The sequence below is a fragment of the Erithacus rubecula genome, assembly GCF_903797595.1.
Source record: "Erithacus rubecula genome assembly, chromosome: 9".
Taxonomy (NCBI): domain Eukaryota; kingdom Metazoa; phylum Chordata; class Aves; order Passeriformes; family Muscicapidae; genus Erithacus; species Erithacus rubecula.
The window spans coordinates 9183085-9205781 of NC_136660.1; the positions used below are offsets into that span (position 1 = coordinate 9183085).

Sequence of the window (22697 nt, forward strand, 5' to 3'; positions counted from 1 at the left end):
GTCAAAAATCAATCTGCATATGGACTAAGAGCCAAATCTGAGATGAGTTTCTGATGTATGTTTCCTGTAAGCCAAAGGGACTCAGTCCCTAACCAAGTATCTTTAGCTGTTATTTATTAGATTATTACAGTCTTTTTATGTAAGCCATGATGTGTTTCAGTAGGCAGATATGAAGAACACTCCTCCAACCACGAACTTCAGAAAATGCACATCTCAAACTCATTTTACTGTATGCCCCATCATTCTTCTGCTACTGGGAGCAGCAAACAACCATTCCATCTCTCATGCCCTGTATCCCTGGTTCAATAAGGCTGTCTCTTTTCTCACCAGCCACCTCTTCTGAGCCAGCACTGTCCTCCATTTCCTCCTTACTGTGTTCAAGCTTCTCCCTGTGTTTGATCATCTCTGTGGCCCTTTTCTAGTTTATCCTCTCTGAGTTGGAATGACCCAAACTATGCATCCTGTTCACTAAGTGTGAATAAATGGTTTTTTAATGGTGTGACTATGTGTCCTGTTCTGTTACATACTCCTTTTTTAGCATTCTGCCGGGATTTGTCATTGTGACCCCACTGACAATGGAGCTGGTGATTGCAAGACCTACCCAGGCCTCTTTCCTGAAAAAGGGATAATTGCACATTCAGAGCCTGTCTGTAGATACATACTTAAAGGTAATTCTGTGCCCAGAGACATTATTTTCCACTTATCAGTGCAAACATTTTGTCATCTGCTCACTTTATATTATGTGTACCTAAGATTAAGTCTTAGCTGTCAGCATTAGATGTCATTTTCTGCATAATTTTGTCATGGCATTATTCAGTGCTCTGTCAGGTAGTTTGTGACCAGACTGAACCTCCTGAAGTCCCAAAGCACATCTCTGAATGGGATCCTGCTGGTTAACTGCTGACAAAATGACATTTATTACCCATTTCTATGAGAGGAATATCCCTTCTACCCACTGATTTTTTAGTTTGCAAGATTGTACCATCTAACCTTTTGTATCTCATATACAACTGGTTTCCCTTTTAATATGTTGGAAGGCATCAGAAAGATGGATCAGCTTTTTCTTTGGTTAGTTTAAAAAACCCTTTCACTGTCAGTGCTTGGAAATGAACCATATGATCCCTGTAAGTATCAATTAGGTTTTCTTGTACACACAATCTCTCCTAATCTGTGTCATGCACATATTTTTTTACAAATGGGCAATTCTGAGACACATCTTGTAATAAGAGGCAATATCAACTGACAGTTTTTCACCCCATAGGCAATATGAGCAACACGAGCAAATACAAGTGGTTAAAATGGACTTTTCTGAGAGTTTAAAATACATATGAATTCTGATAATTATGAAAGTGACTTTTTAATTGCTCAGACTCTTTAATCACCACAGATTCAGTGATTGCTCCCTTATGTAGAACACAGTGGAATTTAATGGAAGATGTGAAGATAATTTTTATTCTTAAGACATTTTTGAACAGAATCTGACTCATACCTCTCTTTAGTTTTGCTCAATGCTCAACAAAAAGATGAATGTTTTTTATGATGGACTATAAGCTTTTGATTGTCCTGCTAAGCAGCAGCTGCAAAATCTGATGCAGTTTAGTGTATGACAAAGCTAAATGTCACACAATAACTCATTTGAATAGGAGCCAAGCTAATATTCCTTACTGGGGAAACATGCTCCCTAAAATGTTTTTATGGAACTAGGATGTCAGATTCATGATGGAAATTTGGAAACTCCTGTTTTGGGTGCACTGAAAATGAATTGCTCAGATGAACAAGCTATTTATACAGACGTGGTCAATACTGGATACTGGTTTAATCTTCCAGTAATCCAGACATTACCATATGGACAACCTGCACAGATTGATCTGATGAGGCCTCACTGGGCAAATGAAAATCCTGCTTCAGTTAATTTGCTGAGCTCTTATGTTAGCTTTTATCAGGAGGAAAATAAATGCTTTCCAGCACATAGTTTATTCCCAGTGACATATAAAATGAGACTGATGGCAATCGACACAGGTTTAAGGCAGCTTGTTTGACAAGCAGCTCATGATGGTTTGGACAGTTATCTGGAGGGCTCTCTTTCCATACTTCATTGTTTGTAGCCAATGCACAGCCTTTCCAATGTGGAACCAGCTTTGCACATCAGAGAATGTATTCAGTTTTCTCTTGGATTTTGCTTTCAGTGATGTACCCACAGTAATTTTGTTTAATGCCATAATGGGTTATTTAGTTTTGTTGTCGACCTCTGCTTTCTCAATCTTCTGTCCTGTGAGGAACTGCCATATTCCTCCTCTGTAGTTCTCATTTCCCAGGGCATATACAAAGGCATCCACTGTTGGTGCAGTCTTGGCAATAAGGGCAGGAATCTGTCATGAGACACAATATTTATTACTAGGGAAACCCACTGAGAAGCCAATGGGCTGATTTCAGCCCATGTTTAGTTTCCCTTTACCCAAAAAAGCCTGTCTCCAATGGCATTAGCTTGCTACTCCCAGACAGGGGAGAAGTAAAAGCAGTTTGGCTGGTGGGAAGTCCTATTCCGGAAATAACAGTTTCCAGGAGAAGGAATTTAGGTTGGCATTGCCTGAAACAGGGAAAATTCAGTTGAGAGTAAATACAAACACTGAGGAGAAGTGAAAGGTGTGCCATGGACACCTCTGGATGGATAAACAGGCTGATGTTGCTAACACATTTAATGTGGGATACTGAATGCAGTAATGCATTTGTTGACCTGGAACTGGGCTGATTTTGGGCCATGGAATGAAAGGTTTGATGTGATATTACTGCAGTGGCTTTGGAGCCAAGACTCATAAAAGAGAAGGGAAAGGAGGAGCTGGTACCTCACTTTGGGAAGGACACAAAAAGCTCCTACATGGCACAGAACAGTACAGGTTGCATATCTCTACCTAACTGTTGAAGAAAAATACCCCTGGCCCCCTAAATTTTTGCTTGATCAGAGCAGTAATGCAATGCCTGTTATATCACTGTGCTTACCTGTTTCCACCAAAAAAAGGTAGATGAACAGAATGCTTTGAGGAAAAGGACTATTTCTTATAGATGATTTTACAAGTAAACCCAGTAGTATAAATTGGTATAGACAGAGAGAGGAGAGAGAGGAGAATGTTGTTTGGGTTCTGAGGGGGCACTGACGTACCATGCGGTATTTTGGGGGAATGAACATCACATTTTCCACTGCAGCATAGGAGCACAGCAGGCAATAGGGACCCCAGCAAACAACCAGTGTCTTCAATGGTAAACCAGTGTTAAACTGCAAAACAAGAGCAACAGGTTTCATTGTGCTGCACAATCACACCCTGCACCAAATGATGGCAGAGGTCCTGTGGGACCCTGGTTTGTGCTCAGCAGGAGAGGAGCAGCCACCAGGGTATGGGACAGAACAGTGCAGAAGCACCCAGCCCTCATGCTGGGTGGGGACTGGCAGAGGTGGCAAAACACCTTGTGGTAGATCAGATTTGCTCAAGAAATTTATAGAGGGCACATGTATTTATTCCAGTCAGCCACAAACAAGTCTGCCTGACTGTCTCTGCCAATAAAACATTTCCCTTGAGATCTGGCTGTCTTCACAGAGTGCAGGGGTTGGGCTGTGCCCACCAGCCATGCATAGAGACCCAGAATGTACAGCCTGCACCCCAGCAAACAACTCACATAATCACCACATTATATTCCCATAAACCTGTCACACCAGAACAATTCCTTTGTTTCCAGCTCATAAAGATTTCTGAATTTCCTCAGCCAAGTGTTAACATGGTGTGTATGGGAAGGCCCTTTTCCCCCCATGGGGTGCCTGCACATTTCCTTGCAGAGCTGTAGCTCTGTCTGACTTCCTCAGCCCTCAGCCAAAGGCCTGTACACAGCAGGAAATAAGAATCCTTCCTGAGATAAATTCCTCTGGATTAACACTGGTATGCTATTGGCAAATATTCTGTATGCTCTATGTTTTTTTAGGAAAGTTGGGCCAGTGTTGAGAGAAAATTTTAGAATCACTGCTCCAACTCCCTCTTTAATGGGGAAGGGTTTACAGCACTAGGTTGGGGCAAATGTGGCTGTCTGGTAAAATGTTGACATTTCCAAGGATGGTGTTTCCATGAACTTTCTGAATGGCTCCATCCTGTGTTCACCACCCTCCTGCTCAAGTATGACTGGGGAACTGGGGCAGAAGGAACTGAGTCAACGTCTTTGTGAAAGAAATCAGTTTTTTCCAAGGACTTCATATCTACTGAATGCAGCCCTATTTTGTCAATGTGATTGCAGGGTTCAGGGATCTTTCTTACCTTAAAATGCCCAGTTTTCCTGAACTTTTGGTGTATGGACTGATAGGCTGTCAGCATGATGAAGCCTGGGATCATGAAATTGAAAGTGGACAGAGCAAAAAGGAACGTGACATAGTTTCTGGGAAAGGTAGGAGGGAAGAAAAAAAGAGGGTGTTAATTCAACTCTAGTCCATCTCTGTAAACTTGCTGTAAGTATTTACCGAATTGCAATTTTAAAATTGCTAAAGCCACTTTTGTCAACGTGCTTCAGGTGCAGCATTTGCTGAAGGCCAGTTAAGCTGTGCCATGCCGTTGTGTGTGGGAGGGATTGCACTGCAGGAAATCACAAGAGGTGTTTGTACTCTAAACCCAAACATCACTGCTCAGACACCTGTGCTGGCCTGCACAAAGCCAGGAGCATTCTGAAGGAGCTGTGCCCCTGTCTCACCTGTCCCCTCTGCTGTAGTCCAGGGTGCAGCAGGTCCGCAGCGGCTCGTAGTCGTACTGTCCCCAGCCCAGCAGGGGCATGAGGGCCCAGAAGGCAGCAAAGAGCCATGCAAACAGCATCATGGAGACAGCCGTGCTCCACTGCAGCCTGCTCCCTGGGGGAAGAGGAAAGGGGACAGCAAAACCTCTGGAAACAGCTGTCAGCCTCTGGGGCCGCAGGCAGCACAGCACCGGCTCATGTTTGTGTCCTGAAGCTGACCCCAGGCTGGAGGAATCAGACTTACACAAAATACCAAGGAAGCCTTTAGGAAACAGCAAACTGTGCTTCCCTTTGTGTGTTTTACTTAGACAAATGCTGTACTGCTGCTCAGCCTTGTACAGCTGCTGTTACAAACATTGTGTTCCTGCGTTTTGGGAATGTGGGGCAGAGAGCAGAATGAACAGGGTGAAGCAATGAACAGGGATTGAAGAAACAGAGAGCCACTGCAGAGTGTGGGCCAGATCAGAAATGTGACTCTGCACACACTCCCCAGCCCCTGCCTTCTTCCTTCCTGCCTGGCCAGGAGTGCAGGGCATGTGTGGATATCTAATACACACTGTTCTAAAATTACTGGTCATCAATATGTATGTGAATATGTACACACAACCTGAGAACAGAGCTTGTTCTAAAAATACAAGTAATCTTGCCCTTGAGATGATCACTTAGCCTATAACAGGAAATATGAAACTCAGAATTAGTAATTTTTTTCTAATTTTATAATAAAGTGCTCCCTTGTGCCTATCTCACCTGGTTCCATCAGATACCATAGGGATGTAATGAAAGATTGGAAAGTTTGAATTGCATTAAAAATCCACTTGGGATATTTGTTTGGTGCAGGTGTTCAAAAATTAATCATGGGAAAAGACAGTTCTACACATTGCAATTTAAATACTGAGGAGAAGTAAAGAAAATACTCTGTATGAAATGTTCTAGGTTTTATATTTGGTACTTGCAAAAATGTGTTGATTTTTTAACAATTCAAAACATAATTTTGTATTGTTTGCTAATGAAGAATTGTTAAAATGACTAAAATCTATCTTTGATATGATTACTACACGGAAGACATGTTTTGGCTGCAAAGGCTTAAATACTGCTTTGTAGTACTCACATGCTATGACTCTAGAATTACATAGATGAAAAGTTTTTGATTTAGGGGACTAGAAATAGAAGTGCAACTTTTCAGTAATTTGTAATTATTCTCAAACTCCCAATCCAAAGCAGCAATCTAGCCTAAACATCTTATTACTTTAGTGTTTGTGCCTTTTCTATGAAAAACTGTAGCGAAAAGTTTATTTTAGTTACTTTTCCATGGGAGTTAGGGGTTGCCGTTTTCTCATTAAATGTAGAATGAAAGGACTATGCAATAATGGAGTCTGGCAGCAGGCATGTGTCAACAGCCTGTCTTTGGAAAGCTCGTTTCTGGAGATGAGCTCATCTTTTCTCTCCTCTCACACTTAAGGGGCCCCCCTTTGGATGCTTCAAGAGGACAGAATCAGAACTGACAAAATTAATTTTATTTCCTTTTCTCTTTGACTGTTTGCAAAATGAGATTAATGGTGAAGTAGACCTGGTGAAATCAGCTGCTGGTTGACCCTTCAGAAGATATTTGCATATACATCAGAAGTAGCTAAAAATGTATGAATATAAAATTAAACAAGCTGAGATTTCACAAGAAAAGTGAAAGAATCATGCTATGTTCACATGGCAAAAATGTCCTCAGTTCAGTTGTTTTTGTGCACAGCAGTCCATTGCTTTACCTTAAATTCCTTTTCTTGGCCTGATAACATTTAATTTAATTTAATAGGTCCTAATTCAATTAAATTCATATATATGGGGTTCAGCATATGCCTACAGATATAATTCCTAATTAGGGCTCAGGGCTGGCACTTTGGTCCCATTAAGTCTAATCAATCTTTTGCTCTGGTTTTCTCTCTTTGAAAAGCAAAAGGGAAGCCACTCTTTTCCACACAGTGAAATATTAGTACGGGGAATTTAAAACTATTTCTCTAATTGCTTTGGAACAGAAAGATTGCTCCTCCATCATTCAAAGATTACTAAAATTGTGATGCCAAAAGATGGACTTTTAGCAAGTGCTAGATAAAGCACGGAACCTTAATCCTTTTGATCATGAAGGCCAGTTTTTAGTGATATATTCATAAACTATATCTTGGGGTTTAGATTCTGGAAACATTTAGGAATGTATGTTTTTAAAGATTTATGATTCATTCAAACATTCAGCTGATTTCCACAGACTGAAAAATAGATCTCTGACACTGGCACTGCCTGACACTTTGAGCTAGATTTCAGTCTGCTGTTCAAAAGGAGTGTCTCAAATAAAAGGTCAACAGGATTTTCTGTGATGGAGGGGAAAATAGTCCCTTTTCTTCGTTCTTGCAAATGGTTATGTTATAATAGCTGTATAATATTAAGTTATAATATATTCCAGGATAGTATATGTCCTGTACAAAGCTTAATGGTATGCATCATTTAAAATTAGCCAAGTTTGACAAGAGACGGAAAGAAATATCTGAAAATCTGATAAGGAAATACATATATCAGTCATAAATAAAATAGGTGTTAGCACCTACTTCATCTGCAGTGCAAAAATCACCAGTTACTGGTACTCACAATTATTCATTTTTGTAGGAATAAGAAACTTGTAATGTGTAATAGCTTCTTTTGTGCATATCATTACAAAAAGCTCTTTAAAATAACCTAATTAAGGGATTTATTTACACCTTTAAAAAAATTATTATTTTGCTGTTGTTCACCGTGATTTTAGAGTGTCTTGGTGATTACCTTCTGCTTCAGTGAAAAATGCAAGATGTGTATAAATATCAGCATTTTGTCAGGATAAACTGATACAGGTGCAAAACCAGGTGAAGGGAATGTGGCAGGGTGGCTGCAGCCAGTGTGACAAGAGTTTAGGACTTACTCCTAATTTAACAGAGCTGACAGCTGCAATTTTAGCAAATGTTTAGTTTGGTAATCTTTGAATACTGATATAACAATGCAGGCTATTTTGGCTGTTAAGGATTAGATAAAAGTCACCATAATTCCACTTTTGGAAATTGAATGCTGCTGTGAAATCCCTGCTGGTTGTTTGTCTTCTCTTTTATAATATTGAGAGCAGTACTGGTAAAAATCACTTCAGATTTTCTGTTTCTCCCTAATTCTTAAATGCAAATAAAAAGATCTATATGTTTTTCTTTCCTTTTGAATCTGTAACTTTATGCTGTGCTTATGAATTGACCAGCATCCTTCCCCTCTTCACAAACTTCTAATTGCAGTGTGAATGGAGTGTGAGTGGCCAGAGAGGAGGTGACAATGTGTACCCTGATCTAAACTGTCACCTTCTGTCCTGAATACTTGGCTGCTGAGACACAGCTTCCTCAGAATCTGCCCTTTTCTTCTTCACTGTCAGGCACTAACATATGACTGCTTCTGTTTTCTCTTTTCTCCCCTAATGATCACATTTTAAAATCTCTTTTCTCCCATCTTCCTAGAGATTGGCATCGATACCCTTCAGACTCCCCTGCTATTTCTCCTCTTTATGCATAGTTTTAGGTTATTTCTCTAGTTCTCTCATCTTTGCTGTGAAAGCAGCGTCTCATTTCTGGTGAATGACTTGTCCAATTGTCAATGCACTTTAAAGGCAGTGCTTTATCACTTAGAGCTGGACTGACTTCCAAACCTAAAAACCTGGTCAATTTTCAGAATGTTGGTGAACAAATTTGTGATTAGCATCCAGAATGGTTGTAAAGTCCCAAGGAATCCTATCATCATAATAATCTCTTACATTCTCATCAGCTCATTCTTCCCAAAAACACGGAGAGTGAATAGTCAAGAGCCAAGCTGAGGAATGCCACAACAAAGGTCTTCTTGGGAAACTCTTAGGACATAACAAAAAAACTGGGGATGATGTAATTGGGCCTGGAAGGAGTACCAGATCCTGGGGAATGAAGATAGAAGGCTGATAGTCTTGTATTTCAGGTGAAGGTATTTTGTACCTTCTGTACAGGCATGCGGCTCGAACCAGTGTCAACAGGAGTTTAATGTATGGATTGAGAGCACAGCATAGCCTGTGGGCTTGGTGTAGCACATCTATGAAATATGACTTAATCTTTCTTGCAATCAGCATGTGAAGAATTGAACTAGAAACGGGTGGTTTTACTGGAATAACTGCAGGGCATGAGCACCTTCTGGGTTTTTAGTTTTGTTTTGTTGTTCAAAATGTTCCCTACAGGAGCCATGTTTGGCCATCAGTAAGTAACAATTTGAGCAAAGCAAAGGAACTTGTGCCCTGAGGGTCCTTCTGCCTCTGCTCTTAATGTAGTGTATGTTCCTGACTGGAGGAGTGCATGACACAAAAGCATTAAAGTCAATGTGGCAGAGAGTAAAATGTCTTTCTCAGACATGCTTATTTTGAGGCTCTCTCTCATAAAATACAGATGCTCCTCTTCCAGCTCCAAATGCATTTCAGTGTCCAAGGGGTGTTAGTATGGATTTAGCTCACAGCCTGCATTATTTGGGGCTTTTGTCTAGACATGCAAAAATACATTTCTTTGAGCCTGAGATTAATTCCTGCAAAAATTGCAGAGCAAAAAAAGTTGGCATCCTTTCCTCAACAGGACCATCAGACTGACCATATTCCCTGTGTGCTTTGGGTGTGTTTTGCCATTTGCTGCTGGAATCACATGGAGACTCTGCCTGAAAGACTCTGTGGGTAAAAAAATATCTCTTGCACCCCAAAATTGCTGTGTGTTGCACAAAGGGCGTGCTGAGCTCTGTCTGCCCAATCATGTCCCTGCATGGGCTCTGTTCCAGGCACTGTCCCTGCAGAGGCAGCTCTCTGCTTACACCAAATTTATCTATGAGTTTTAAACTCTGCATGGACACGATGATCTATTTGGTGCACAGCAAGGTGTTGGATGAAAGCCCAAGATAAACATATTTTTCTTCAACATGAGGAAATGGATATTATTTGGGATTTTGTTTTAAATATTTCTTATGGATTAAGAGAAAGCATGGCCAGGGAGTCACAAATCAGATGTGATCTGGACGGGGAAATATCTCCTGATAATTTGCCCCTGCATGGGAAGAGGTCCTTTGGAGAAACTGTTTATATTTGCTCCATCTAGTGTGTAAGAAAAACAAACTTATATGTGATACACAAGTAATAATTACGTGTTTGCTGTGATCCTCAGAATCCCTTTTGCAGGATGTGGGGGTGGCTGTGAGGAACACTTACTTGTGCAGTAGTGGTGATATCGGTCCCAGGCGACGGCAGCGCTGGAGCTGATGCTGGCCAGGGCTGTCAGGAAGCCATGGAACCCATGGATTTGACAGCCATCAGAGCCATAGGGCCAGTACCTGCAACAAACAATGTGCAAAGAAAATGGTAAAGGTGAAGACAGGTCTGGAAGTTTTAACAGAGAGGGTAAAATGATAGCCTGTTCTCATCCTCTCTGTCTGAGAAACACTGTGAAAGGTGTTACTGTGCTGGCAGCATTTTTATTGCTGTGGTGTCTAACAGTACAACAGCTATTTGTACTCTTAATACAGAAGAAGAAAATATTTTGAAAAGTTGGGACTTTTAAATTTGAAATCCACATTTCATCCAACTATCCATATCTTCAAGATTTGCCTCCTTTGTGAAGAGTCAATTTGCCAATGTCAGTGCAACACAACAAACAGAAAACAGACTTGCAGACAAATTTGGGGTCAATCTAGAGGTGATAATCTAGTGAAATGATATTTTGATATTCAAATAGTTTCCATAACCTCTGGTAAGGCTGTCTATATAAATGTCTTCTCTAGTCAGTCTTATGATCTGTCAGTGATTATATGCAGTAAAATCTGCTTTTCTACTTGCAGGGTTTTGTTTCAGATTGAGGGAGTGACAAGGTTGGCTATGACTAACAGTAGGAAGAGAGCCATTTAATTAGTTAGACCTCTTAGAACTTAAGCTGTTAATTTTCATGTGGTTCTTCTTTGGGAAAGCCCTTCAGGCAGACCTGAGGAAGCTGGAAAAGGCAGCGACGAAGGCGTTGACGCAGATGCCGCAGTCGGCCAGGGCGACACTGAGGACCAGCAGGTTGCTGGGGGTGCGGAGCTCCTTGATTTTTCGGAAAGAAATAATTGTCAAGCCATTCAGACAGAAACCAAGCAGGGCTGAAAGACAGAATTGTTTGGTGTGATTCAGCTGGAAATGGGAAATATCTACAGTGATACTGCTGTTTTCCTTGATGAGAGAACAATGATTGCAGTGGAATCTTACGCACGGGGAATGTGTCTGCAGTGGTCAGTCTGCACACAAGGCTTTCAGAGGAGAAGTCATAGGTGACAGCACAAGCCTGGGCTTCAGGCTTCATCAGTCATGTGGAGCAGAAGCAGTTTGATCTTGTTTGTAATTCTGCCTTTTGTCATAATAGAGAAACTGGATTGTCAGGCTCCATGCAGGGACACATGGCTCAGGCTCAGAGGAAGTGAGCAGAGGAGTTTCAGGAGAGCTGACAGCCAGCACATGCTGCTGGTGTGCACATGTCCAGGCTTGGCTTTGACAGAGAAATGGTTTGTATTTAATATCCACTATAACATTCTTTCTGGTTTGAGCACAGAAATCCTCAGCCATGTTTCAGTCAGCCTGCCTCCCTTTGGGCTTCTGTCTCAGGGTAGCCCACACAGTGCCTGAATCACACCAGCTCAATCTTATTACTACCCCTCATCAATAGACCATGCATGGAAAGGAATAATCTAATTATGAAAAGCAGACACTGATAGATTTCAAAAAATAAGTTTATGTTGGTCCTCAGAGAGAGATCCAAGCAACCTGAGCTAGTCACCCAGCACAGAGCTGTGCCACCCTGAAGCCCATCCTTCACTGGTTTAAACTCAAGCTTTGTCCTTTAATGCCCTTTTCAAGGCAACCTGAATTATTTTAGCTCTGATGAGGCTCTGACTCAACATCCAGTCTCTAAGTTTCAGCTAGATGAGAGGCACTATGTCTTTGTGTTCTTCTTGGAAAAAGAAATTATGTAGCACAGAAAAAAAAATCCATATCCCCTAATTCTGTAAAGTAGTGTAGTTACTTATGCTTATTGTCTTAATTCTGCAGTTACATAAGATGGATGATTTTTTCTAGTCAGAAATCCTGCTTCTACCTTAATTGCATTAATGGCTGATGGCATAACCATAGTAACAGCTGATGTGTGTCTATCATTACACAACATATAACAAAATATTTCCAGGAGAAATATTTGGAGCCATTTGAGATCTGCTGTTTTTATTTCCTCCCTGCCAGATTACCTCCCACCCACAGGGTAAAACTGCTGTCAACTCTCTCAAATGCAGAGAACCCTTTAGGAGAGATGAGTTCTGAGCATATTTAGAGTAGAACTGAAGAGTTATTACTATATCATTTTTTTTTCTATCTTTTCCCTGTTTTTGGAAGCCTCAGGCTTTACCAGATTCTGCTTTCTTGAAGGTCAGCATGAGTGTACAAATAAAAGACTTACTTTAAATTAAAAAAAAAAAAAAGTTTTGAATTTTCATTTTTAGATCAGTAAATATGTCCACTTAATAAAGTGAATGCAACTCTTCTCCACAACATTTTTTTTGCAAACTGTACTTAGAAGCTGCCATAAATAAAGGAGAGGTCTTCATTGCCTTTGTCTCAGAGTGTTTCAGCAAGTGAATGAATCCTTGATTATATAGCTTGGTCTTCTAACCCAAATGACAATAATACAGTTTTACTGTCAATATACTGGGCACATTCTACCTAAAACCCCATGGAAAATACTTGTGTTTAGTAAACCATTCATGTATTAGACTACACATAGTTTTAACTGATGATTACCCTGGGGCTCTTTGCTGGAACTTGCAGGTCCCCAGCAGGCTGCAGCCCCTGGCACAGGTCAGGGCTGGCAGGGCTGTGGTGCCACAGCAGGTCCCAGCAGGACCCAGCACTGTCCCTGTCCTCCTGCTGCTTCCCACCTTCCAGCATGGGAGTGCAGATCCTGCCAGGCTGTGCACCTGGCTCAGGGACTGCTGGCCAGGCTTAGTCCTGCACTCTGTTTAGGAACAGACTGCCCCTGGGAAAGAAGTTTTCTCCTCTCCCTTCCAAGGAAAGTGCCTGACAGCATTTCCAGCTTTCCTTTGCAGCCAGACATGAGCTTGGGTACAAGGTGAGGGTGAGCACTCATGCTCCATATATATGGGCTGAGCTAATGAGCTTTTATTTCACTCTGATGGTGCTTATGAGCACTTATCCCACTCTAATGGTGCTTACAGCTTCTCCTCTGCTGCTGTTGGCCCCCATGACTCCCACATCCCCTTCTGAGCAGCATTATGCAGCAATGGGATCCCAGCCCTGGGAATGACACCAACATTATCCCAGCTATGAGCCTTTGCTAGCTGCCAGGCAGAAATAAATTCACAGTTTCATTGCATTCTCTCAATAAGTGGCATATGCCTTAAGAAAAGATTACATTGGCTAAATTAAATTGATATGGTTTGTTACTTTTACCCAGCAGCCATTAACTGCAGTGTTACCAATGCAGCCTGAGTGTATGCTAACAGTTTACAGGATTTTTTGGAGCTATGAAGTTTGATTGTAAGACAGCCATCACAACCCACAAACCAAGCAGTCCAATTTTATTGAGAGATTATCAGTCATTTCAACTTCTTTCCCCAGAGGAAGATAAAATTGCCTTTAAAAGTCAACAACAAAATACTACATCCCAAATTCCTTAGAAGAGAGATGAGTAGCGAGTACTTCACTGCCACAACTATGCACAGAGTGTGCAATATTCATGGCAAAGAGCTTGCAGCTCACCCTGATTTACTCACCAGAAGTACTGGTGGTGCAGTCACAGTAACCAGGTCAGCATACCACAAATGCTGCTGTTCACTTCAATTTTCCTTCACCCCTCTTACCAGAAATAATAGGAGGAAAAATTCTTATTGCTGCTGAGGTCCCACACTGAACTTACCTTCTACCAGCAGGGCAGTGCCAATGGCAAACACTTCTATTTCAGTGAAGCCTTCAGGGAGAGGGTGTGCAGGGACCATTCTTATGGTATATATGCCAAAAGATTTAACCTCTGCCCTCTGTTATAGCTGTGGGGCTGCCTTTTCTCTGAATCTCTCTACTTCCAGTAGCTCAAGGCTTCTTAAAGGAGCAGCTCACGTGCAAACACATGCTGTTATTATATAAAAGCTTTGGGGTTTTTACTCCCTCCACTACAATCCCTGCAGGAATGTTATTAATGATGGGACTAGCATCAGCCTGCACTCCCCCTTCCCCTGCAAATCGTATTTCAGACACCAGCAAAATTAAAGCATTCATTGCAATTACAACAAGCTCTTTGTAGACACAAGATTAAGAAACTTGTCCAGTTAATTTTGCAACGCTGGAAAAGAATTAAATGTTGTGGAATAAAGGAAACATGTAATTGGGGAGTGACCTGAAAAACAAAGGGCCACTCATTGAGTTGATAATTAGAGGAAAAGTATGAAAAAAATAATTTCTGCAGCTTGTAGATCTTCCCCTCACACTTTTTTTTAGAAACTGGCCAGTGTATTTTTCTGGTAATGACTGTTCTCTATATTAACATATTTCATCTTTGTAACCGAGGCTTAAATTAATGTGCACACTGACACAGCTTTATTAAAGACAAACAAAATTACTGATTTGGGACCCTAAACACACAAGCACTCGAGTGAGTTGCTCAGTGGTGAGCACTCACAGGAATCACCCTACTGTCCTTTTGGAGAAGTTTGGGGGCTGGAGTCTGGGTGTACAGTGGTTCTGGAGTATGTGCAGCCTTAACTAGGTGCCAATAGCATGATAGCTGCTTCTTTGATACATAACTTTCTTCATCTTGATTATCCTACTGCAAAATGGGAGCAAAAAGGGATATGAGCACAGGGGATATGAGCTTGATGACCTGACTCCCAGTTGGTTGAAATGTCAGGCAGTGTGAATTCACTCCAGATGCCACCAGAGCTTGTTCAGCTCTCATGGTCAAGTTTACATTTCAGGAGTGCATTTAAAGTCAGGGGGTTGGTTAAAGATAGTGGTGGATTTTTTTGCAGTTTTCCTGAAATCTGTGCTTAAAGGCTGGGATGCCCAGGAGAACTTATTAGAGCTTCAAGGTTTGTGAAAGAACAAGATTCACAAGCAAGATTGTGAAACCATCTTGATGTGATTTTTTGATCTCTGGTATTCAATTTACAGCTCTTTCTGATGAAGGTAATTGCCTTGATGGATATTCTCTTAGATTTTGAAGTAGAATTTGGGAGGGCATGATATTTGTTAGGATATACAGATGTTCGGTTTAAGCAGAGTAAAATTACCTTGCACCACATAAATCCATTGTTATATTTGCCTTTCACTCACCTACATGTCTTGATGACAAAGAAGGTGACAGTCCTGCCTCCTAGCATGGCAAATGAATGATCCAAACCTGTGTTTTAATAGTGATCCATTGTATGTTCTTGCAAAAAATTAGTGCTAGATCTTGTAAATGTGCTGTAAATCTTCCTAGTGTGATAGTTTTGAAAATGGATTGCTCATTGTAATGCTTGTCAACATAAAGCTGCACAGCTCTTCTAGACTGGGGATAAAGGACAGAGTTATGTGAACTGCCCCCCTGAGAGCTGTCAGGTCCTTTTGGTTGCCTGCCATTGTACTTCACCTTGGCTCCCAAGCAAATCTCCCAGATGTGTTACACTGCTGGCAGTTTTGTGGAGTGTATTAAAGTCTGTGGGGGAAACTTCACTCATTCCAATACTATTTCTTCTGTGAAAGTAGGCTACTACCTCAGCCCCTTGGACTTAAGACTTTTATTAGAATTATTATCATTAACTTGTTGACTGCTTTTTTTTAAGTACCTTAACAATTTCTGTGTCTAAATTTCATTCAATTTATCAGTGCAGAGTCTAATTACACAAGTCAGTCATAGGCAAACTTTCCAGTGGCAGTTGAGCATTTGACTCAAGTGAGATTCATGTTGACAGAAATCTTATACATCAGTCTTTTAATGCCTTTGCTGCTGCTGTGTTAAGCTGACTTTCTAAGGGTACATTGGGATTGCATGGAATGATATATGGCCCAATATGGCTGCTAACTTCAGTTATTAGTTCAGGTTGTAAATGGTTTTATTCAAGAAAAGAGGAGGTGCAAATAAGGAATAAATTATTGACTTTGATAGAATCTTCTAATTATAGTTCTTTTTCCAGTTGGCAAAACAAAGCTGCATTCATTTCCTTTCTGTCCTTTTATGTGAGATGTAACCTCATATCATGTATTCCTGTGAAGTCAGGGAAAACATGCAAATGATAACAGGTTTACCAAAGACACTCATTAACTCCTTAGCAATGAAGTTTTTCTTGATCCCTTTCTATTTATGCACTCTTTCAATAGCTACTTGCTCTTTCCAAACTGACGGGGAAAGATCTTTTGTTCAACCTGATATTATCCTAGAACTTAATATTTTGAATTCCACTGATCTCCTTTCTGCATCAATAACAGATCCATTTCCTTTTACCCTTCTCATTTAAGAATATTTCACTGGTTACTAATCTGTTTGCAAGGAATACACAGAAAAAAGTAAATGATAGGTTAGTTCTTGCCAGATGGGCCTATGGATTTCATATAACTGTATAGATTTGGTGGGAGCATATTCATCTTTGTAAAATATGTATTGGTACAAGCACAACAAAAAAAGGTGCAATGCAAAGATAACAGAGTGCTCATGCACTCTGCATTTTCTTCAAGCAATCAATGCAGATTACTGACACAGTATTTTATATTCACAGCAACAACGTTGCTAAATTGATGTATTATTATTCCTCTGCCTTCCTAATGCTTTCTTCTGATTCAGGTTTAGCCAAATTTGACTTTTTATGTTGAAATATGCCTTTAAATGAAAACCAGCAGCATTTCAGCAGAAGTGGGCTGGGAATGCAGTCATGCAGAGCTGCAGATTGGTATCACTGAAATGAGTGGTAATCTTGGTCCTCATGGGAAAGGCTTCTTGCCAAGGGAAGGAAACAGAAAGGGTATTGTCTGGAGAACTTCTAGTTGAAGTTGTGTAAATTTGTTTCAGTTTGGTAGGAGTGAGAGGGAATATGACCCAGATTGTAAATAGGCACCTGGTGTTGGCCATAGGAAGGATGGTGCAGGGAGAAGTCATCACACCCGTGTGTGGGCAGGCAGCAGCCCTTTGGGAATGCTGCAGCCATGTAATAACCCTTCTCCTCAACAGTCTGGCAGTGTCATACTCTGCTCAATCTGATTTTCCCTGCAGTTGTTTCAGAGCTGTTGGATGAAGATGTAGTGGGGAGGGCCTGGGCAGGGCCAAGGAAGCTGAGGGCAGCAGGATCCAGAGGCTGTGCTTCAGGGAACGAGCGTGGCAGCCCCAGGATGGGCTCCAGGGATGGGAGATGCTGTCTATGAATCAATGGAAGGCAGAGGAAAGGGCTCACTTGCAACAGAGAGAGCATCAAGGTCAGGGATAATATCTAGGGAAAGCTCCTTGGCCACGCTGAGCAAAAATGAAGGAATGTAAAGTTGGTAGGAAATAAGAAAACCAGGAGGGGCAACTTCAGAATCAGAGCCAGAGCAGTGCTTTGTGAAAGTCTTCAAAACAGGACAGAGATCCATCACCTGCCCCCCAAATATCACACATTAGCCCTGTGATTGGCTGCATGAGGATGCAATGCCTGGAGCCAGGCAGTGCTGGGACTGGCTTTCCTGCCTGCTGCTGCACCTCAGTCTCTAGAGTCAGAACTTCCTGTAGAGCTGGGAAGCATTGCCTCTACTGTTAGACTAACCTCTCCAGAGACAGGTAGCTTACTTCACTGTAAATTGAATATGTAATTCATAAATACATGTATATCTACCCAGGCTAGAAAATTAATAAAGTTACTAGAGCATTTATTTCATCCTAGACTTCTTAAACTTTGCTGTATGTACCAACCATGATCATTATCAAATAGGTATGATTGTTACCCTGATCTGTCCCCTGTCCCTCAAAATGCATTTTAAACATCTACAAATGTGTTTATCTTTCAGTTAGCTTACTAGTTTCAGAGCCATATACATATTCACAGTGTAATGAAATATGCTCTCTGTGCTGGAGAGTGATGTGTTTCAGCACTTTGAAGGAGAAGGCAGTCCTACAGAATGCACCTAACACTGTTAGAGTATTTCCCCCTTGGTGTTGAGACCTTCCCACTGCAGAGGAATAACTTGTCCAGGGATTACAGTTCAAAGACCAGTACACAGTTATCAAAAAACCCTCTGCTTTCAAGAGGGGCTTTAGCTGAATTAAGAATTTGCACACCAGCTCTCCTATTTATTATTGCTCTTGAGAAGATGCAACATGATTCTCCCTGAACCATTCCTCATGAGTCTGCTACTGACCACGTATGTAGATGAACTTCTAGACCACATATGACACAAGCACATCCTTTTTCCTGTCACTGTGGTATTGTATATCTTGTCTCAGCAGTCTTCTACCACTGTCTGTGTGTCAGGATTTCCCCAAACTTCCTGCTGATATTTCCCTCACAAACACTACTTTGGCCTGAATTCTCCATAGCTTTCCTCAGCTTCAGTGTAAGATCTGTGTTAACTTTTAGAAGCATTAATTACATCTAAATTTTTTCTCAGACAGTACCAAAATGTTTTAATTATCTAGTCTAAGGCTTTGTTTAGTGTTACTGGATGGAATGGGCAGAGAAGAATAACATTAAAAAAATAAAAATACACAAAGTAAAAACTTTCATTTTCTCATTCTTTGTACCTATTTTATTTTATTTTTTTTTTTTTTTTTATGTTTTGTTTTATTTTGTTTTCCTAAACATTTTTTTGGTCCCTGTAAGACTTGCAGCTTCCAAGAAGTTTACTAGAACAGCCACAAAGGAATGTACTCAGCCTGCAAAATCTCAGGACTGTACTCAGGTAAATCAGAGTAGGAAATCCAGTGATTATGAGACTGGCAAGAGGGAGAGTAAGAGGTTGCTGTGTAAAACACTGTGCTCCATCTGCATTCAGGAGCCAGATAAACAATGCTGGAAGTTCTTGCATGCCTGAAGAAGCAAAATAAAACAGACACTGTTTCCTAAGCAGAGGTGACTCTGCAGGGCTTAGACTAATACTATTAAGGTCCAAATCAGAAAAGGTGGTTGCAGTCAGCAATATTACTGCATGACCCCCTCTGTCTTGCAGATGAGGATGCTAAGCCCAAAGTTAGCTATTTTTGTTGAACAGAGGGAACTGTACTGGATTTTAGGCAATAAAGGTACAACAGAGATATGGGGCCAGGAATATAAACCTAAGAAAGCTTCACTAATTTAAAATACATCAGATATGACCATGCCATTAAACTGGAGTATTGTGGATGTGTATGTGGCTGAGGCATCTCAGTGAATAGTACTTTTTCAGTGAGAATGATACTGCTGGGCAGACATTCAGCTGTTCTTGGAGTCTGTTTTGGTAACCCCCTGATACTGAGTTTCCTCTGCTGGTTTGCAGCCCTCCATCCTGTGCCAGGCTCTGCCTTGCTGGTGGGGCAGCTTCTGCTGCATACACAGCAATGGGTCAGGTGCAGCTTTTGCCAAGGAGGTGTGTGGGTTTATCTCCCTTTGAGCCAGAGTCTGCCCTCATGTCTGCTCTTCTGCGCTGGCTGCAACCACCACGGTAAATATGCATGAAACCACTGATATAAATCAATATATAATAACATAATACCAGAGATAATAATATCATTAGCACTGATAGCCTTGGAAGGTGCCGTGCCAAAAGCTGTGTGGGTATGTTTTATTTCTTCAGCATGCCCAGAGCTCTGTTAATGACTCTGGTCCCATAGGTCTGGAGGAGCTGCCTTCATCAGCATTAAGTGCAAGATCCAATTTAGAATGACGTCATGCATTAACGTGCTCTGGACATGCATCAGTGGCAAGGATTTTCCACTTTACAAGTGCCCTGCCAGAAGCTTCTTGGAGGTGCATTTACCTAATGAAATTGATTTAGTATCTAGCCTGTGTTGCCTGCTAATAAAATCTTTCATACAAAATCATGATAATAAGGTATTTTATGGCTTTCATTTATGCTAATATATGCTGTTTGGTTTGTTTTATGCCATATTTTTCTAAGTATACGAAGAAAAGAAAAATAAATTCTGCCCAATTGCTATATTAAAAATGAGTTTGTGAGGAGAATCTTCTGATAAAACATTTCTGGCTTTTCTGGGGGAAAAAAATGGAAACTGTGGTGTCAAATAATTAATTTAATCTTATTAAGCACAAAGCAATTTTTTTTTCTCTGAATTATAACCCCACCTAAATAAAGAAAGATAAGAAGGATTGCCATGTGCTGAACTTTGCTGACAGTAGACTTTGACCCTATTTGCTTTATATTTATTTACATCAAAAATATAAATGGGAGATTTGGTTCTTCTCAGAGAATGCAAAACAAATTCTTACACTTCAGATGAATAACACTTTCTGACTGCTTCTTTGTATATTTTTGCCTAAGGCTGATATTTTTAGTTTGGTGCAGACAAGAAACTGTTTACTTCCCTTCCTAAGTAAACAGCAAGGAGCACAATTTTTATGATTTGGAGTGCAAAACTGTAAGTGAAGAGCCTAACTCCCACTAGTTTCATTATGGAAGGGAATTGTCTGTCATGAAAAGAAATGTTTTTACTTTGCACTGTAAAATGTGGTATTGATTTTAAAGTCTCAAATAAATATCACCTGCACTTACAGGGAAATTATCTAATGAGTGTTCATTTTACATTAGATAGCATAATGAGTAAATAACTGTTTGGTAGTTTGGAGGAGTTAATACACTTAAGCTTTAAAAATACCATGGAAATCTAGAAAGCCTTTGTACTGCAAACAGTGCTTCAGGATAAATCATAATTTTGTGTAGAAGTGAATTCATAGTCTGTTGAACACAGCCATCAGATTCTGCTTCCATTTTTATTTTTTCCATCTCCCTGAATTAAGGAGGGAGCATGAACATAAGCAGAAGCAACATCTTCTTGCAGGGCATTCATCAGTGCTGCCTCATGCAGTTCTTGAAAAGTTCAGGTACTGGCATCTACTCTTAACATTTGAAGGATCCCTCTTCATCTTTCAGACTTTGTTTCACTGATTCTCTCTGTTCTCTTCTATTTGTTCCATTCTGAGACTTCACCTCGAGTACTGCATTCAGTTCAGGGACTCCCAACAAAAGAAGGACTTGGACCTGCTGGAACAAATCCAGAGGAGGGTTATGGAGATGATCAGAGGCTGGAGCACCTCTCCTATGAAGACAAGCTGAGAAAATGGGTCTTGTTCAGCCTGGAGAATGGAAGGTTCTGGGGAAGCCTTGGGACAGCCTTCCAGTATCTGAAGAGAGCCTACAAGAAAGCTGGAGAGACTTTTTGCACAAGGGCATGTAATGACATGAGGGAATTACTTTAAATAGGCAGAGCACAGGTTTAGATTATATATTAGAAAGAAATTCTCTACTGTTTATAAAGCAGTGAAGCACTGGAACAGAATGGCCAGAGGAGGTGTGGATGCCCCACCCCAGGAAGTGTCCAAAGCCAGGTTGGATGGGCTTTTGAGCAACTGGTTCTAGTTGGAAGCTGTCCCTGCCCACTGCAGCAAGTTTGGAACTAGGTGATCCTTAAGGTCCTTTCCAAATCAAATCAAACCATGGTGTGATTCTTGATCTATGAAGCCTGTGAACCAGGGGAATGGATGTGCTTCCTGGGCACCAAGGCCTTCCTCCTCACTTCTTCTTCCTCCAGTTCCTTGAGTGGATTCCACACTTCCTGATGAACTCTTGTCGAGTTTCTGCAGGGTGAGGACAGACCCACTCTCTTGACCATTCATGTCAAGCCTAACATGGGTGTATCTGTGTCCTGATGGTTAACCCTTCATTTGCATAATCTGGTGGTGATGTATCAATGAAGGATTATATGATAATTCCAACTCCAACACCTACATGGTGATAAAACATATCTGGGTTATTAGTTGACTGCTCCTTTTCTCTCCCTTTTCCTCCTTCCAGAGACATACTTGTGAATACACTCCAAGATGTGAAACCTGTTAATGTTGCCTCTTTTATTTATCTGGTTTTATTAATCTCACAGCCTGCTTCCAGGTCTTTTTCTTGTTCAGAAGTGACTCTGTCATGTTAAGTAAATAGCAGCTTTCTTGACAAAGTGCAGAGAGCATTAGCTCCTGCTAAGGCATGCTTTATTGATTGCTGTTGATTTTTACAAATTAAGCTCCTGACATTTAGTGGTAACTTAAATGTTTCATTAGTGAGGCAAAATTGAGGTTCATGAAAGCAAACCTTACAATACAGTTCTGCTTTCTACAAGTTTATTATGAGAGAGCTCCAACGGAGAGAAACTACTCTATCAGATGCATTAAAAAAAAAAAAACCAAAACAGCAGATGTAAGAGGTTAATTATGCTGCATTGCCTTTTCAAGTTGAATTTAACTTCAGATGTTTCAGTCAATGTTGTGAGTATTGAGCTGAGGCAAAGTCTGGGCAGCAAGGCAAGTTGACCAATGAGTACACTAAAAAAACCAATAAGCTTGGTCTTAGCTTGGAGAGCATTAAGGGAATAGAGAAATCGTTAAATCTAGAAATGGGACCTAATGGAAGTCAATGAGAGAACAACTATTGATAGTTAATGAGCAGCACTGTATTATGTTCCCATCTCTTCAGAAATAATGAGATACTTAAATTTCTCTTTGAACAACAGTAAATGTAGAATGTGAAAATAGCAGGGGAGAAGCAATCCTTTGGGCCATCCTCTCAATAAATGATTTCTGCAAGCCTTAATTAATTATTGGAGTAACTTGTGAAAACAAGCTCCTGTGAAAAAAGCTTGTGTGAAACTATGGCACCATAAAAT

At 40.7% G+C, this 22697-nt stretch overlaps 1 protein-coding gene across 1 annotated transcript; it reads right to left on the reverse strand.

Annotated features, from left to right (window-relative positions):
* Nucleotides 1-1468: 1468 nt before the first annotated feature.
* On the reverse strand, nucleotides 1469-13875 carry RGR (retinal G protein coupled receptor). The gene is made up of 7 exons (XM_079312372.1): nucleotides 13755-13875; nucleotides 10779-10935; nucleotides 10013-10134; nucleotides 4723-4876; nucleotides 4296-4413; nucleotides 3158-3271; nucleotides 1469-2369 (listed from the first exon to the last, which is right to left on the reverse strand). The coding sequence occupies exons 1-7, from the start codon at nucleotides 13831-13833 to the stop codon at nucleotides 2226-2228; spliced, it is 888 nt and encodes a 295-aa protein (XP_079168498.1). The 5' UTR covers nucleotides 13834-13875; the 3' UTR covers nucleotides 1469-2225.
* Between the last annotated feature and the right edge of the window lie 8822 nt (nucleotides 13876-22697).